This window comes from Chelon labrosus (assembly GCF_963514085.1).
Source record: "Chelon labrosus genome assembly, chromosome: 20".
Lineage (NCBI taxonomy): Eukaryota > Metazoa > Chordata > Actinopteri > Mugiliformes > Mugilidae > Chelon > Chelon labrosus.
This window is the reverse complement of record NC_140353.1, coordinates 15,347,206-15,366,014: the sequence shown is the minus strand read 5'-3', so window position 1 is coordinate 15,366,014 and position 18,809 is coordinate 15,347,206. Positions and strand designations below refer to the sequence as shown.

The 18,809-nt window shown below is 44.3% G+C and overlaps 1 protein-coding gene across 2 annotated transcripts in view; it reads right to left on the bottom strand.

The window, feature by feature from the left end:
- The window catches only part of akt1 (v-akt murine thymoma viral oncogene homolog 1), a 28,222-nt gene extending 10,302 nt beyond the window's left edge, over window positions 1-17,920 (bottom strand). Inside the window, exons 1-3 of one of the 2 annotated variants that reach the window (XM_084568421.1) lie at window positions 17,781-17,920; window positions 12,295-12,480; window positions 707-835 (exon numbers count right to left, since the gene is read on the bottom strand). In XM_084568421.1, coding sequence (XP_084424547.1) covers window positions 707-835; window positions 12,295-12,340 — 175 coding nt within the window. In that variant the 5' untranslated portion in view covers window positions 12,341-12,480; window positions 17,781-17,920. Of the gene's footprint in view, window positions 1-706; window positions 836-12,294; window positions 12,481-17,723 lie in introns of both variants that reach the window. The other variant, XM_084568422.1, reaches the window with a different exon arrangement.
- Between the last annotated feature and the right edge of the window lie 889 nt (window positions 17,921-18,809).

The following is an 18,809-nucleotide window of genomic DNA, read 5'->3' as shown; positions in this document are numbered from 1 at the left end:
CTGCAGCCGCCCCGTCAGCAGCGTCGCACCATGTGTCCTCTGCGGTGGGGTCGCAGTGGTGACAAAAACCAAAGCCAAGCCGGGGCCCAGATAAATACTTGAAATCAGGCGACTAATGGCCACGATAACTCAAGAGTGTCGCGGAGGAAACATTTTGTTAAACAAACAGTATGCTGTCTAATTGCTGTGTTCAGTCATCTGCACAGCTTATCGCAGCAACTTTCTCTGATGTGAAGATGGAGTGAGCCGCTGCTCTGGGCATTTATTTGTTATTTGCCATTTTCTGTCACATCATAAAAACAGAATTTGGGGAAGGCGCATACAGAGAAGAGGGATGACATGTATTGAATGTCAGAAGCCAGACACATTGCACGCACGTTCGGAGGCAACCGATACTACAGCTAATTTACAAAGTTTTCTCTTCATAATCATTTAGTATGATAAAATGATTGCTTGCTTTCAATATTACACATGATTCCCTCTCATACTTTTATCCCAAAACCTGGCCATGATTAACTTCAAATGTTAATAATTACTTTATAGTGTGGACAGAGATGAAATACATCTAAAATCAAAACATGTAAATGTATCGGTTACATGGATGAAAGTGAAAACAAAGAAAAGCAGCAAACAAAATAAGAGTAAACCAAGCTGCCAAGAAACAGAGGGGAAAAAATGCGGTGGTTTCTCTGAAGCAGATACTCACGTGCTACCGAGAAGTTATTTAAGGGGGTTTCCAGCTGGTCAACATCTTGTGGTCGCTCTTTGTAGCCAATGAATGTACCATCACTCTTCAGGAGAAAATACCTCGGCCTCCAGGTCTTGATGTATTCTCCTGATATGAAAAAGAGATCGAAAAGGGCAGTTGAGTTACAGTAGGCGCTAAACAACTCGTGACCTAGTATTTTATTTTTATTTTTTTATTTCTGCTCACCTTCTTTGGGAGACTTCACATATTTTTACATTCTCAAAATGCTGACTAATGTGCAACAGCTTTGTTTACATTGTGGTTTCATGATTAATGACAAAACGGTTTCGTCCCTTCTCTCTTTTCATTAATCCCCAGCAGAGCAACTCATTTCTAATTATTATGCTATTCACAAGTGCGCACCAAAATGACCATCTTGTCACTGTTATTTTTTCAGTGTAGGTCAGCAGCAGGACAAATGCCGGTTTAAGCAGGAGTCAGGACTCTTTCCGTCACCCAGTAATGTCTCCTTTTCAGGAGTGAACTGCAATGGAGATATTCAGGGAATGCTCAAACTAAATTAAAAACCTTGTCCTAAGCTTTCCTTGAACTGGCGAGCTAAAATTTACGATCCAAGTTGACAAACGTTACCCACTTTAGACAAAAACTTGCAGTTGAGATTATATGTGCTTAAAATATAGTGCTGAAATTATTCACTTAGATTTCTTTCATTTTCAAACTTTTTCAGCCACTGCCGTTCTAAATCTGCACAGCCATTTCCGGAGCCACAAAAGGTTTTATGTAAAAATAAATAAATAAAAATAAATAAATGCAGAGGTACTGTTGATGCGTACATTTGGTGGGCCATTTAAAACTTCCTCTCAATCTTTTCTTAACTCAGAGCAACATGTTTGCCGAAGCCTCAGTTCCATCTTCAAATAAAACTTTTCTAGACAACAGCCATGAGCTCAAGCCGTGCGTGTCCATCCCATTCACTTAGACACACTAGAGTCACACAAATGAATCTCTCTTAGGCAGACGAAACTCAATTTATTCCGGTGATGCTTCAGGAAATGTTGCGCCAGATGTTGTGCAGACGGGGGGAAAAAAAACAGCTTACATACCATAACAAGGCAGTGGCACACAGCGGAGTGGAACTTGAATATTTATACAGGAAAACTGTAATTTATTTTTAATTACGGAGCCGCATATTAACCCCATGCAGAGCCGTACCAAGCTGTCCTTAATTGCCCCATTTCCTCTAACGTAGAAGTGTGATACGTGTGTGTGTGTGTGTAGGGAGAAGCAGAAGATCTGTCAATATGAGCTTCTGTTACCCTCCTTCAAACACACACACTTCTGACTGATGAAGCCGATAACAGATCAGACAGTGCAGAGCAAACAGCAGCTAGTAATGTGTCTTATGTTTAGTGCACGTCCTTATAAAATATTTAAAGAAATCACATGAATTATTAACACTGGCTGAATGCCACTTTTCTAGTTTTGACACTTTTGACACCTCAAAATTATGAACTTCCTATTGCTACTTCTCTGCCACATTCACCCATAAAGTGGTGTCATGAACAGCAACCTCTAATAGGACATCCTCTGTATGGCTTGTCTGGCCCTTTTTCTTAAGTTTTATGTTTTTTCTTAAGTGACAGACCCTTGTCTGTCACTTAAGAAAAAATGGCAAAGATGAAGCCTTGTAAAACATGCCGTCTGTGTAAAAACACCTGATTTACTGTGATTGGCAAGGTGGTGGCACTTACAACACTAGGGGTTCTGTCCTTGAGCACAATATACTTTAGTCTTCAATCCACAGCATATGTCCAATATGGTATTACATTTTCCATCATGAAATGGGAATAGATTTTTCATCTAGTTTTCTGCAGAGTAAGTGTTTTTGCACCAAACGCAGCTCATTTAGAAATTAGCTCGACTTTGTCAGACGTCAGATTGCAACTCTCCCTGCCTTTCAACAAAGCCGCTCGCCGCGGACGTGCTGTCCTAATTGAAATACACGAGGGCAGGAGTCCGTTTGTCGGATTTCCCTCATGCCTGTTTCAATGTAACACAATTACCGTGATGAGTCGTTTGTCTGTTTCGAACTACAAGCCTCACCAATCAACTTCCCCATCAGTCACCCACATGTACATGCTGGTCTCCGGAGAATTCACAAGCACAGGGTTATTTATCACAAGCCTTCAGAAGATCCAGACTCCCTTACTTCAGCACAATAGCGCTTGGAGACACGGTTAGCATAAAATTCGGAATGATCAAAGCACAAAAAAACGGTGCCATTTAAGTGTACATGTATTTAAATCAAGACCCTGATCAACAAACATTGGTTGCCTAAATCAGCAGCCACAAAGTCTCCTAAGCCCTTCGTATTGAGCCTTGTTTTCCTCAGCTGGGCCCCAGCTGGTGCCTCGCTCCCTGGTCAGGTTTTGGCTGACCCATATCCCCCAGCTATGGTCCATGCCAGCCAACACTGAGGACAGTATGTGCACAACGCAGAGACAGCATAATGAGCCCCCTACCTGACACCACGACACGAGATGAAGGCTCAACATACACGCTCGTCTCGCCAGCAGAGACTAAAGTTTCAGTTTAGAAGTTTTAGTTTGGCAGCAGGAATGCAGCAAATCACTTCCAGACTGTACGTGATCTCAGAACCTGATGGGCAGAGACAGGTGTTTATGTGCACGCACGTGTAAATACATTCGTGCGCGTACACTCCCTTGTAAGCACTGAAAGGTATTTGTGTGTGACAGATTACAACAACATTCAGTTTGGAAGGTTTAGAGCTGATTCATAGCACCTATCAGAGGTAGCATGGGTGGTCGTATGTGATGACGCAAGCAGCAGCACAAGGCATGACGTGTACTGTATTAGTAGACAGTCGGTCACACTTGGGTGGCCTTCATGACATTGACGTCACGGAGATGATGCCAGCCCAACGTTCTCAGCGACTGACAATTGTTAGACTATGAATTATGCAACTGTGAAATTGAGTGAGTGTGTGTGGTCACTAGGTAAAGCCAAAACAAAGCACACAAGATGGTAAATAAGCTCATGAAAGAATGTGACATTTTAGATCTAACCCTGTTATGTAATCAGATAAATAGCTATCGTACTGTAATCGGATGTAAAAATAAATAAATAAAAAGAATCTAAAATATTTCTAATAGTTTTCTATAATGCTATTATATCTGACATCAAAGCCTGCCCACGTCTGCCTCAGGCATCCTTAGCACTACAACACTGTACACACTCCTTCTAGACAAGAGGACACGGCAACTTCCCCGTCTGTGACCACAAACAGGGTCACATGACAAGAGTGGAAGCGGCTATATCCGGTTGTCTCAGAGTGTGAGTCTCCACCACTCTGCAGTGCAACCCCCCCCCCCAACCCCACCTAAACAGTCTGCGCTCAGAGCATAAACAACAAAGATGACCCTTGTCAGCTTCCCATATATACACACACATGCACACACACATTTCCTCTTCTACTTTTATTTGGTTGTACTTTACACGCAGGCTTTTCTTAAAACACTACGCATGATGAGAAAGCGAAACTGACAGCTGGGCTTTTTATTGTTCACTTAAACACACTTAAGAGCGTAAATGTGGTCATAGCATTACATTACGATGGGGATTATTTATAAGGAGTGTTAAGCAGGACTGGCAACATAAAACCACACCAAATTGATTCATTAACTAAATGTTCATATTTCTATTTATAGTAGGTTTAAATATTTAAACACAACTTGACTTCAGTGCTTTGCAGAGTAGGACCTAAATACATCCTGTGTACAGTAAGAAACGCGGTGCAGACTGCTGACAAAGGACAATGGGCCTCAAAACAACACAGGAGAGCCTTCTGCTTTTAACTCAGTTCATCATCACAGCCTTCCAGTAAACTCAACCCTTTTGATGTCAACATGTTCTCCAAAACAGGAAAGTGGCCAACAGACAGACTGACCACAACCTAGATAAGATAACACCTACTTCAAGTGTCTGGTTTAGACTAACACACACATACACGCAGAAAAAAAAACTTTTCTACGAGGAAATCCTCTACATGATCTGCGTCCCAGAAAAGTAAAGCAGGAGTAAAGTAAAGTGTGGCAGCAGACATGTGGCTCAACTCAAGCAAATTAGGGGAAGGACGGAAGAATAGGAAGACTGATTTGACACGAGATGAGAGATGAGAGAACTGGAGGGGATGAGAAAGCTACGCAGTGTGAGGAGAGAGCTGTGCTGAGCGGAGTGGTAGTGAGACAGATCACTACATATGTTCCCCACATATGTACGACTATGAGTGGGGGGGGGGTGTGAGCGCAAGTGAAGTGTGTATGAGCCATGCGCACTAAAGTGTGCGCATGTGTGTGCATGGGAGGAGCTGTCAGGACCTGATAGAGTGTCTTTACATGACAAGCAGCTGCTGAGGGCTGGGACACGCGCTGGGCAAAGTGGAAAATAATGAACGGAGAACCGCTGCCAAACACAACAGAATTCATCTTTATTTGCCAACTGCTGCATGGCCCTGTGTGTGGACAGCTCCAGCATGCCGTCGCCACACCCTCTATACCCCAAACGCAAACACACACACACAACAAGGTACAGGGGGAGAGAACAGGTTTGGCCACAGCTGTAAACGGCGGAGCATCGTCTTGTTCGCTTATGCGTGCATTTGTGAAATACGAGGCCCCGTGTGTACTGATTTGTGATGCTCAGAGTTTGCATGTGGACAAAGTAAAGCAAGGACACGACATCTCTGAAACATAGTTTAAAATTTCTAATTCTATTCCAGATGCTGAAAATATTACCAGAATGTGTTCAACTTCAGATTTCACATTTCAGGAACAATTTGCAAGGCAATTTAGCGTATGAGGCCTAAACCTTAAGGGTTAGCCGAGCAGCTTATTGGGGAGTCACTGAATAAAAGAAGAAAAAAAAAAAATGTGGAACACTTTAAACAGAAGAGGGAGTGACAGAGGTTAGTGGTTGTTTCCGAGGAGCGTCCTGTTCTATCCGTCTCTATGTGACAACGACAGGAATGCTGAGGTCCCAGCTGCAGTGGCTTGTTGGCTTTTAATAAGACACATCATGTAGCATTCATCAAGCGGGCCCCAGAAGAGAGGCCACAGTGTCCCAATAATGTATCCAAACTAACAGCTTTGTTGCACATCATCCCTTTCTCTCCACTGTCCTCTCCTGTCTCTTTCGACTTCACAGGGTTTTAATAAAATTTTCAAAACAATAATCTCAAAACAAAGAGGACCACCGTAGTCATTTGGCTCTAGATAAACCATACGCACACTCACACTGCAAGTGGGTAAATGATCTCACACAGGGTGAGAGGAACCAAGAGAGGGTCAGACAAAATGTGCCTCTCTGTGCCCACACCCAGTGGTTGGACTTCCTGAGAGGGCTGCTGTTGGGTTTTGTCCCCCGTCTGGCCATTCATGGCTTGGGGATGAGAGGAAGGGAGCCAGTGGTAACTGCATGAACTGTGCATGTGTGTGTGTTTGAGTGGTGAGAATCGGATGGGAAGGGGGGGTGGGCGGAGGTTGAGGATTAGGGAATTAGAACTCCAAAGCGAGGGAGGAGGGGGAGAGGGGCTTCGTCTTTTGTTGGTTTTTCCTCAGCCGCCCCCGCCATCCCTTCGGCCCTTTTCTGCCGGGTTCTGCCTGTAGGCTGCAGCTGCGGCCTGCCACCCTGTGCCCTGCATCTTAATGAGCCGCGGGCTGCCCGCTCCAGAGGAGAGGGGGCTCCCTGATGCAGGGGGTCACCACTGAGCCCCAGCAACGACAAACTCCGCCTTCATCGTGCCCAGCGCTGAGCTGCAGGGCACTGAACTGAGCTTCTCATGCTACCCAACTCGCTGTGCCCATATAAGGCAGCATGAGGCTCGCATGCCATCCTAAACTATCCAGGAGTTTGGACTACTTCCGTTCGTTCCTCCTCTTTATGTCTTCCTGACACCCCCACTCCCCAAACCTCTTTTGTTGGCCTTTCTCTCTCCTATGCAGCTGGATGAGAGGACTCCATTGCCAGGGCTTTGGCAGCAGCATCAACAGGTTGCGTTGAAGTGCCACCCCAGTCTCCAATCTAGCCTTCCCTGTCTCTTCCCCTTATCCCCCTCTTTCTCTGTCACTAGGGTTGCTGCTGCTGCTACCCTAACGTGAAAAAAAAAAGAAGCACGGGGGTTGGGGGTGCGATGGAGGCTGCCCCTCTTTCTCACGCTCGTAAGAAAGCCCTCACTTCTTCTCCATGGTGAGTGACACCTGCTGATTACCATAGAGACACTGTGGGAAGTTCCCCCCTGCCACACTGGGGCTGAGATTTGCCCCCTCTCCCTGGGTAAACAAGCAGTCCATGGATTAGTTAACTGGGTTACTGCATGGCAAACAAATAAACACACATTATTTAGAGCAAATTAGTGCCAATGAACTTTCAATGACCAGCGTGCAATCTAACACCATCCAACAAGTGAGGAATAATATCTAGAGGATGCTTTTTTTTTTTCTAAGACAGGTAAATCTCCAGTTGTTTTTATCTGCTTCTGATTTGTCAAACATGTTCAAGTAACTTCTTAACAAGTAACAGTAAAAGAAGATACGGGGAAAGTAACACATAGAGCATACAGTCAACTCTCAGTCAGCAGACAGCTGAGCATCCCTTTCATTTCTCCGTCTCCCCGACCCTCCCTAAACTGGAGAGAGGTGCCAGTGATGTGATTGATGTCGGAGACCGGGAGCTTTTCGCTGGTCCATAGCCGCTTCCGCCATGGGTCTGAGTTGTCAGCAGGGTCATTATCCTAGCAACAGGGTGGTGGGTGGGGAGCGTGCGCTGGAAGTGGGGGAGGACCGTGGGGGGGAGTTGAGCTTGTGGGGGTAGGCATGAGCTAAGGGCAAAGAGGGGGTAAAGACAAGAAGAAAAGGAAGAATGTGGGAGTAAGAATGGAAGAGAACAAGAGGAAGGATGGTGATGAAGACAGTGAGGAAACAACACAGACAAAAAGGGAACAGAGTAAGTGTAACAGAGAGCGCTGCTGAGCACCACAGTTGTGGCGAGCAGGCGGACTCTGCACAGCAAAATAAGCACACAGCGGGCTTGCCGTGAAAGGAGGCGAACAGTGGAGGTGTCACCTCCCTCAGCCTCCTGGTCCCCCCCACCATGCCAGCTAGCCTGCCTGCCGACAGCTGCACCCCAGTAATTTACTTCTCTCCACCACATTTAACAGGAAGACTGCTTCCCATTACCCAGAGCAGGGGGTCCGCGCTGTCGGCCAAACACCCGGCCAGAGCGCTGGCTTCCTGGTGTGATACCCTCTGCTGCTGGACCCCGTCTACGGGGGCTACACTCCCAGATCTGTCAGCCACTGCGGCTTCCACTGCTGGTTTTAGTTGAGATATTTAACCAAAAAAAAAAAAGTTATCAAAAGTTAGTTGAGAGTAATATATGCTAAACTACTAGCTTCAGTCAAACTAATACGTCACCCTTTGTCACAGAATTGTCTCCCACAACTTCTTTTCCGCTGGAAAAAATATCCCTTTTATCTGTCAGAAAGCTCCCATGATTTTTTTTTGCAGACACAATAGCTTTAGAGGCCAAATGTGAACAGGATAGAAATATTTAATATTTAATACAGATTTTAAAAAACAGGCCTAATTATGCATATATTACTAAAGAAGCGGCACAACAATGATTGTAGAATTCATTTAACAGAATGAAATCATTTATAGGCACCTGAGACTTTTGTTTATTAAATCCCTCGCAATGTACAGAAAGTAAATATTCAGTGGGATATATGTTTATGTAAGCGTGCGTTTCTGTACTGCAGCACTGTGCGGCCCATGACAGCCATAATGTGGGGATGTGTAGGAGCCTGGGTGAGCCCAGCAGCAGATCTGGCAGCAAGTCAAAGTCCTGAGGTCCTGAGACAGTCAGCATTGCAGTATCATGAGACATTTTTAATCAGGTGGGTCTGCTCTTTTGAAGAGAATTTTACAGAGCAGGAAACACTGCATTCCCTTACTGAGATCTTACGGAGCAAGTTAATACAAATGTGGAAAATGCTGGCTGAATTGTTGCAGGCCTGTTCACCAGATGCACAAAGCACAGATATTCAAAAGATGGGAGAAAAAAAAAAAAAAAAAGTTTCATCTACACCAACTACTGTGTCTAGTGTTTCATAACTACCCCCCTCCTCCCTCTGTGTCTCATGCACTTTTCTGGACCACCAACAAGGTCTCGCTTCAAGGAGAAGCTCATGGGTGTCCTTCAAGCACATGACCAGCAAAGGAGCCAATCAGCTGATGAGGTCCAACCCAAACCACGAGAGCCTCTCTGTGGCACGTCGCACACAACATCCACCGACTCTGCTCAGGCCGACTGGGTCACTGAGCAATGTTCTGGGAACATCACAAAGACGCTGCTCAACTTCTGTCTCTCTCTCTCTCTCCGTTTGCCCCTTTATCTTTCCCTCACTATCTCTACTAGTGTGTCTCTCCCCCCACACCTCCCCCCATGAGTCGGAGCCAGCTGAGCGTGCTACCCAAATCCAACAGTTGTTGTGGCCTTCGTTAGCCTAACGAGGGGGCCGGCTCTTTATACTTGTCAGGGAGCAAATGAGTCAAACAAACAAGGGCCAGGGAAGAGGGGAGGACAAGCGAACGCTGTTCTGTCGAGCTTCACTGGGTTCTTGGCCACAGCGCTTCCCTGGAAACTAGGGAACCCACAATCTGCCTCTTTGATGTCTGATGATGCTCTGGCTTTGATGGAAACTTTGGAAAAACACACTTGCAAAAAGAAATAACATGCTGCTCGGTCTCTGTGGCCACTAGAGGCCGTAGGCACATTCAGAGTGTGTGGGTGCTCTCTGTGAAGGATCAAAAAGGGAAGTATCATTTGGGGACACATAACAACTGGTTATGATAGTAACAACAAAGTTACAGTGTTTTTGCAAGCCTGTAGTTGCAATGTGGTCTGTGCATAAGGGCAATGGGTAATGTCCTGCTGGCAGTGTAACTTCTAAATAAATGTGCTTCACACTGTCGTGCTCGCTCATGCATTTGCATATGCACGTCTACATGTACACACACCTCCCATTATACTTAGCTGCTTTGTCTTACATTCCAAAACTGTCCTTCCCAAACAGATAACCGAGATAAAAGCCACGACAACACATCCCAAATAGTGTCCACAATCCAGACGCATTACTGCAGCACAAGGCTTAAGGAGAAAGTATGAAGGTGTGTCCTTCAGAATGAGATCATTTCAGCGAGCACAGCCTGTCTGGAACAAATGTAGAGAGCTCTCCAAGGCTGAGAATCTGGAGGTCTAATGACAGATTAGCTCTACTGGAAGGGGGGGTCACAGGGTACCAAGGCACAAAGCTCTCTCCACTTTCTTTCAGGAGTCTTGACACAGTTTGCACGTGCATGCTGAAGATGACTAATCAGAAAGGAATGAAAGAGTGAGAGTGAGTGGCTGCGTTCAGCCGACATGCGGCTGTACTCTGTGCCTGTGTAATCCAATCATCATGTAGCTAGTAAATGGGCACTGCTAGAGGACGAGGCCATTCAAACTAGACCTGCGTCGTAAGGCTGTATAAGAAAATAGCTGGGTGCTTGACCTGGTGCACGGAACACACACGTCTATCTTTTGTAAAACATTAAATTGGTGTTTTGACTGCACACATGGGAGTAATGAGCATGGTGAACACACTTAGAGGCAGTATAAGCCATTTATTATCACGCCCACATGAAGTTTTGAGTCACTTGGGTGGCGCCGCCACACAAAAAAGGCTCCACTCACGGTGCAGGACGGGAAGATAGTTGTTGAGCACATACTGCCTTGTTGAGGTGATGGACAGTAAGACAGGGCTACTGCAGGTTCACCTTCTGTGCAGTGGCTCTGGGGCAAAGACTGCATGACAGTGACGCGACACTAAAAGCCTTCCTGTCAAGGAGGGAGGCAGAGGCCCTCCAATCAAAACACAGAGGCTCTGGGTGACATTTCACAGGGCACAGCTGCTGGGCTGCGACAGCATGCCAACTCACTCTTCCTGAAGGGCTATTTGTTTAGTGTGTGTGTCACAACTAGAGGGGTGCCACTGCTAGACCTGTGTGTGTGTGCGTGTGTACACAACTTCCACACAACCTCAATGTTTTCTTACCAGTCACTATTTGACTACGTTTATAGTTATATTTTACACCGGCTTTCTATTAGAATGTTCCGTTCTTATCAGCACGGGGAAAGGTGTGGAAAAATGGACATAAGCCAGTTTGCGGAAAAGGCAATAAACAGGGAAACACTTGAATGATTGTGAGTGTACAATTTAGACACTCAGAATGAATGACACTTTGGCTGTCACGCCAAACAAATGTCATTATTTTACATATCCACTTCTAAGGAAAAGGTTCTTCCTGTTCACAGTTTTCAGTGTATAGATAAACACAACTTCTGCTAACAGCATCCTCACTCTCACTAGAAAACAGTGAGGTGTGTCTGGCCGGGCTGACTGAGTCAAACCAGGCTGATCCATTCTTATAACAGAAGCCTGTTATGCGCCTAACCCAAGCCTTGAAGAGGGAGACTGTGGGCCGACACATCAAAACAGCACTCCGTCCCCTCCTTGAGTCCCAGAACTCTAGTATGCACCCATCACCTTATCCCATAAGTCTGAGTTTCCCACCTTCCAGTAAAAGACTGTTTCCTTGGCTCCGTGCCCACAGGATTTCAGTGGTTTTGGAAAGGTTTCTTATCCTATTTTGCCCCTGGTGGTGGTGGAGGCGGCGGCGGAGTGGGCTCTGCTGCAGTTGAAGGCAGACTTAGTATGCACACATAAAGCTGCTCAAAGCCAGCAGGTATGTGAGGAATGCCTCTTCGTCCAAACAACAGGACTCACGCCCGACACAGAGCCACGCCACGCCACACAGCACTGTCAGAGCAGCTAAATGGGGCCCACTGGGGGACTCAGCAACTGGATAGCTCTATACATTAGATCCAGCACATTACCACTTTTTAAATATATTACCTAATCACTTTGCACATGGTGTAATGTCATTGGATTTAGTCCTTTCTGCAGCATTTAGAAAATAACTATATTGTACCGCAGCAAACTCTTGTTAATCTACGTTCTAAGGAATTAAGGTAATACGGTAAAATATCTCAACTATTAATGTGAAATTTTTTACTCTGCTCCAATGGCAACTCAAAATATGAAGAACATACAGAATACACAAGAATGCCATACAGCGGTGAATGCATGAACCATTTTGTTTTGTGGTTTAAATATGTTACTCCAACATGTATTGACAAGGGATTTTCAAAATCTTTGCGCAATGAACATATTTTAGGGTCTTTACATACTTTATGTTGTGTGCCAAAACTCGTTAACCCACATGTTTGGAAACTTTGAGTTTCTGGGACATGAGGCGAAGATGACGATTCCATATTTTGATTGAATTTTAAACATACAAAAATCCCTCGCACATAAATAAGGAGGGGCACAGAGGAATTAAATAAAAAAAATAATAGTTTACAGTTGATAGAAAACCATAGAGTAAAAACTGCATCTGTGTGTTTACCTCTTTTATGCAGCCATCCCTCCTTGACGATCACCACATTGGTCATGTTGGTGGGCAGGATGGAGGATCCAGGTTTCCCACAGGGAGAGACACAACTTTGTTTCCCAAGTTTTCTTTGCCCAGCCCTGTGCAAGAGCCTGGAGATGGGGTCCTGGGGTTTATAGCCGCCTTCTCAATGGTGGTTACCTATTAGTTGAAGAAAAGTAAAAATTAGCCCCACACTGAGGTGAAAGACTTTTTTCCACTTGTCTGAATAAATATTAACCCTCGGGTCAACACAGAAGAGGAAGGGAGGCAGTGGAACTGAGAAGATCCTCGTGCTTTATGGCCCCAGTCAGTGGAGTATATGCTACAACCACAGTGTAGTTCTTTTCACAAGTGGAACCTGCAATATTTCAAGGTTCAAATATCTGTGTAAGGCCGTGGTTTTTGGCATTCACAATGAAGTCTCCCGTATTGGAAAATTCCATGCCGTTCACAGCCGACACAGCCACTCCTGATAGACTGGCTGTTTTTTTTTCTACTAAATGACGTCAAATCATTCTAACACAGTCCACGTAAATCTGATTTTTAAACTCATTTTACAACTGAATGGCTGTTCATCTACTCATACTTTAACAGTCATATTATACTAATTTACAGGTTCATAATTTAATCTAAGAGGTCTCCTTGAGTAGGTTTATACATTTAATGTTCAAGAACATATGATTTTTCTCATACTCTACACAGCTGCATGCATTTCACACTCTGTCTAAAATCCTGTTGTAGATCATTTCACTTTAAGACTAGAACAATGTTAAAGCACTCATCTGGTTTAAAACTCTTTGTCCAGTTTAAAAACTAATCTCCATTCATACTCACACCCCTGAAAAAGCACAACACATGACCAATGAAAGTACAATAGGCATGCGTGTGCCGGTATAAACAGGAAGCATTAGAGAGGTTGCTTAGTTGTAGAAAATATTATGAATGGAGAATTGGAAAGGCAAACATAATGACATATTTGAGAGTTACCCATCACCAGATCACGTCATGGCAATGGTAAGGAGTACCCACACCAAAAGGATGAAGTCACAAAAATGTAGACTTAGCTACAGTGTTTTGGCTTTTTTTTTTTTCTTAGTTTCTGTGCAACAAGAATAAATCTCATCCCTGGAGCTTTCAAACTAAAGCAATGTAAGCAGACTTTTCGTATCCATTTTAAGGGTCCTGCTGGAGTAGTGCGGACGGGTTAGCAACAAAGCAAAAACTCGGAGTGGATTCAATGACTTGAAAATCCAAAGAACAAAAGGAAGTGTCCAACTGTCTATCAATGTAGTGCTCCACTGCCTGCCACCATAAAGTTCAACAGGCACCAACAGAACTCTTGACGTTGATCACTCCTTATATTGTACATTTATGATAATTTTGAGTCTTTAATTCTAGTTGGCCAACACTGAATCAGGGAAAAAGAGCATCATCTGTCCCACAACTTGAAACAAATTAACATGACTATGTCACTGGCTTTTATTAATTTGATCACCTTGTGTCTGAGAGCTAGATTAAAATGCAATTCATTGTTACCTTTCTCACTGCTTTGGCGAGGTAAAAGAGCAATGTGACGTGTTGTCCAACATGCCGCTGTTTTTATTATTTTAATTCAATTCAGCTTCAGGAATGGACACTGCTAATAATAATTTTGGTTCACTGTGAACTGGTCCGTGGTTCATTTTACACTTCCATGACAACAGCTGATGAGGATCATGTGATATTATCAAATGTTCCCAACAGCTACGGAACAACAGCTACCAAATAAACCTCGAGGTGAGATTGTTCTGTCAACAAAACTAAATATACTGTGAGAAGAAGGCCCATTGTTTACTGCCAGGATAAATAGATTCACATGTTTAAGAACGTAAATAACCTTTATGCCTTGACTATTTTGAGTGTCGTTGTTTTATTTCACTGCTAGACAGAAACATGTGCACTAACCTGCGCTGGAAAAAACTACCAGTAAGAGGTCCAGAAATGGCGAAATGCCAGACTGGTGTTTACAGAACAACATGTTAGGCCCCTAATTACACACACATGAAGAAAACTACTGTCACATTTGCATAGTAAATGTCTGTTAAGGGTCTTCGGAGAGATGTATGAGTAAAGCATGGTATAACAACTAAAAATGGGTGAAAGATCAGGCTCCAGCAGGGGATGCAATAGTTGACTTGTTCAAATTTATGTCTAAATGTGTGACAGAGGACATGGCAAAACAGTCATCTGATAAAGTGGCACACTTCAGTTATCCACAGCGCATACTAAAAACCTACAGGCTATCACAAACAAAACGCTCGAGCCTTGATTCATTCAGTTCTTCTCTATTACATAAAGATAGCTTTGAACGCAAGGAAGAGGCAAAAGAGTGATCAATTGCGACGCTTGTTCACACAAGAGCCACATACTGCGCCAGGCAATCTCTGACTATCGACTGAAATCAATTTGTCTGCTGCACCATCAGAGTAAGGCCATCAAAAGAGAGCTCTGTTTGAATGGCCTCATCCAGCTTACTGGTGAGGACAACAACAGGAAGTGAATGTGACTATTGACAGACTACGAGTCATATCAGTACAGCCTCAGGCTCGAGCACATCTATCAGTGAATGTGCGATCAACACGCCTTTTTACTGTCATTCTGCTCACTTCCATGAATGAGCAAAAGTGAGTTTATGAAGTCAAAGTTTATTTTTGCTCAGTGTTTTTGTTTATTGCACTGAGGTTGTGGTGCTTGTGTCACACAACCGATGTTGGAAGGATCCTGGAGAGGGATTTGAAAAAGCACACTGAGAGCAATTCAAACTAAGGATCACACAAACCGTTGGATCCCTTCGGCATCTTGGTGTGTACTCTGTGACACAGGCACGCACACATTATATACACATTGGGATACATCACACAAACAAACTTGAGCGCACACACCACAGCCAAAAAAGCAACACATGCACAAGACCGGCTCTGGAGCCACAACAGAGCGCTGCTGTTTTAATGGGAGCGACCTGTTGCTACTGCGGCCTGTGTGGAAAAGCTGGGCTGCTGCCAGCGCTGCAGCCAGCAGCCACTGAATGAACCCAGTACCCTGACAGCAGGTCACATGGTCCTCAGGCCTCTGGGCCACCGCCTGCCTGCCTGCCCTGATGTCAGGGCGGCTTTCAATCATTCATCTTTCTGGCTCCAGCACCGGGGGCCACCCCATTCAATGCAAATCAGTGTCATGCAGCAAAAGATGCCACACACTGAGCCTGTCAACGGGCCAGAGAGGACAGCCCCATGTGTTTATGGCAGGAAGCTGAAAAATCAGGCCGACATCACCACACTACTTCCTTCATCACAGATGAATAGATACACGTCTGTTTTTGCTGCGTTTTCTGCAGCCGCTCGGGTAAACAAGATAGTCTGCAGCGGGTTTACAGTTACAAAGGTAGAACATTACACTCAGATATTTAAAATTACTCCGAGAACATCAAACACGCTCACCTGCTGCTGGAAAACAGTCCCCGAAGCGACACTTGGTTTGTACTCAAATGTCTCAGTGGAACCAGTATTAGTACGACCTACTATACCATACCAAGTTCCTCTTTCAAGTTCTCTGAAAACACACCATTCATGATAAGAATACTGCGAGTAACTATAGATGAATACCTAAACCACAGCTTCAGCAACCTTGACAGAGAAGTAGACTCACTGCTTTAAACCAGCAGTGACATGAACAGCCTCTTTATGACTCATGCAGTTCAGACACGTTACGGGCCAATTTAAAGATGCAAAACCAAACTGAATTCATTTAAATATTTGCCAGTCTTAACAAGCGTCCATCATCCACTAAAAAAAACAATACATCTGGGTTGCTGCAAATCAAACGGCAACACGATGAATGAAACTAAAAGCGTTAACGTGTTCTCAGTCTGTGACACAGACCGAGTGTACGGTTATGAGATGCAAAAAAAAAAAAAAAAAAAGGTCACACGCATCTAAACTGTGGTGGTTGCAGCCTGGTCTGACTGTGACAAAATTTCGAACAACATTCCTCAGATTCTGCATGCAACTGGTGGCACATTTGCGTCAACGGGGCTTGCGAGGGGATTGGGTGGGAGGTGAATGGTATTTTCTAAATAGAACAGGGAGAGAGCCAAGCAGTCACTGGCTGCATCATTACGCCAGCTTGTTGCGTCTTCGCCGGGTCACATGCCAAGTCCCCTTGCGTACACACACTGGACAGACGTGGTCTCATGACCGATAAAAACATATTGACACTAAAGGCACTGCGGGTAAAACACGCCCGAGGACAATGTTCTCTTTCCAGACTCTCTCTCTCTCTCTCTCTCTACGCGCCTATGTAAGCCCTGGGAGATGGAAACAAACAAGACAGTTACATTAGTAATGCGAGGCCTTGCATCCTGCATGGATGGCGGTGAAACCTGTGCTGCTCACATGCGCCTTGTTATTTGGACTCCCACCAACCTCAGTACACTTCTCATCACACACACCCACTTGATGGGATTCCTGCGAAAATAAACCAACTTTTAAAAAAATAAAATAAAGAAGAACTGCAGTTAACATGATTCAGCACAGGCTGTCATCACTGTAGGTGGCATGATGGCAGGGGAAACTATCAAAAAACTGTTAAGTGTTATGAGACTGTAGTGATTACTGGAGTGGAAAACATGAAAATAACACTATGGCGGCTTTTTTTTCTTTCCTCTCTCAAGACCTCCCTGGTGTCCAAGTTGTTGACCAAAAAAAAAAAAAAAAAAAAAAAAAAAGTCCCCATTTTGTTTGCCAGCATGGTGGCAACAAGTCACAACAAAGATATACTACTCAGTAATGTGGATACAACAGTGTCTCAACAGGCGAGCAGCAGAGCTAATGACTAGATAAAAACGGCTGTCTTTGGCAATACATTTCGCCCTCAAACACGTAAACAAACGCAGTTCATAACAATGAATGAGCTGCTCTCTTGTTGAGCTCATTTGTTTTCATTTGGGCCATAAAGCAGCAGCACAAGCAAAAACAACTTTCCAGTGGCGGTGAACCGTTTAAAGTAGCATGACTGCAGATATTTTGGCCTGAGGGCTGAGTCCCAAAAGTGCTCATTGTCAAGAAAGAAAGAAAAAAAAAAGAGAGAGAGAGAGGAAAAAAGAAAGAGAAAAAAAAATGAATGGTTAAACATGGTAAAAGGAGAGGCTCGCTGTTGTTTAGTGGAAAAGCGACAGCGCGTTATAATTCACCACAGGTCGTTTGTAAAGCCCTCGACTTCGCTTGCTAAATAACTCCTAAAAGCGAAGTGAAGTCAGGAAAGTACCTCATTTCAGGTTTGCATTTAGCGATAGAAAGGATATGGGGCCTAGCAGGGCAGCTTGGGTGAGAATAACCGCATCCCATGTAAGTACAATGGGGACCTACCCTGTCTAGCTGTCGACCTCTTGTAGTTAACCATGCGAAGGAAACGCGGACATTTACCTGGACAGGAATTCAACAATGTGTCCGTCTCATTCTAGTGAGCAGTTTCGGCGGTATTTTAAGTTGATAAGTCCTTCAACAATGTGGACAAAGTGCTCTCATTTACTCCGTTTCTCTTGCCTTTCTTCCACTACACCTCCCAAACGCGCTGTCTGCAATGCCTCTGTGGCAGCCCGCTCTCCCCGGGTCCTAGAGCCGACCTTTTTAAGAGTCACACTCGCAGGAGGAGTAGTAGGCTGTCAGCCGTCCCATTGAAGAAAGAGAAAAAAAATCCTGCTGCAGTTTCTATAGGGGCTCATTCTGCACGGCCCCGTTGAACTCTTGAGCTGTTTTATCTGAGCCGGTGGTTTCCAAAATGGGGTTCAGGAACCAACAGACGTCCCCCTGTAAGCTTTCCAAGGGGTCCTTGCTACAATGGTGGAGGTTATGCTCATTCTCACTTGCAATCTCATGAGATGACTTTTCAGTATGCGAGTAGTCATTTTTATACCCAGCAGAAATTATTGTCATCGCCATCTTTCTAAGTAATAATTTTATAAGAAAGTTTGAAAATTGCTCATCCAAGTTTCCCAGCAGCTTATACGACAAAAAAATACTGCATCTACACTCGACCAAATCAAGTCATATGAATAAGAATTTCACATCTGGGCCGTTCATCTGTCTGGTGGATGTGCACCATCTCACAACAACATATAAAAAGTAGTTTATTGATGCAAAATGTACTGCAATCATGTAAAAGTACACAAAACAGAAAAAGAAAAACAGTATATGTGGTACACAAGAGCAGCTCCATTCAGGGTGTTAAATGAGTTAGCTAATAAGAAGCTGCAGCTGCACCTTATGGCATCCTATTTATAGGCATTGTTTCATTGGCACGGCAGTGTGTGAAGCTTGTGTTTCTCGTGTAAACTCTTTAATCTGCAAAGAAATTATTAAGTGCACGTAATCGAAGTGAAAGTAAAAGTTTGAGTGAAATACATTTAACAAATTTGATCTGCTTTTTTTATGCTTTCCATCCCTATTAATCAG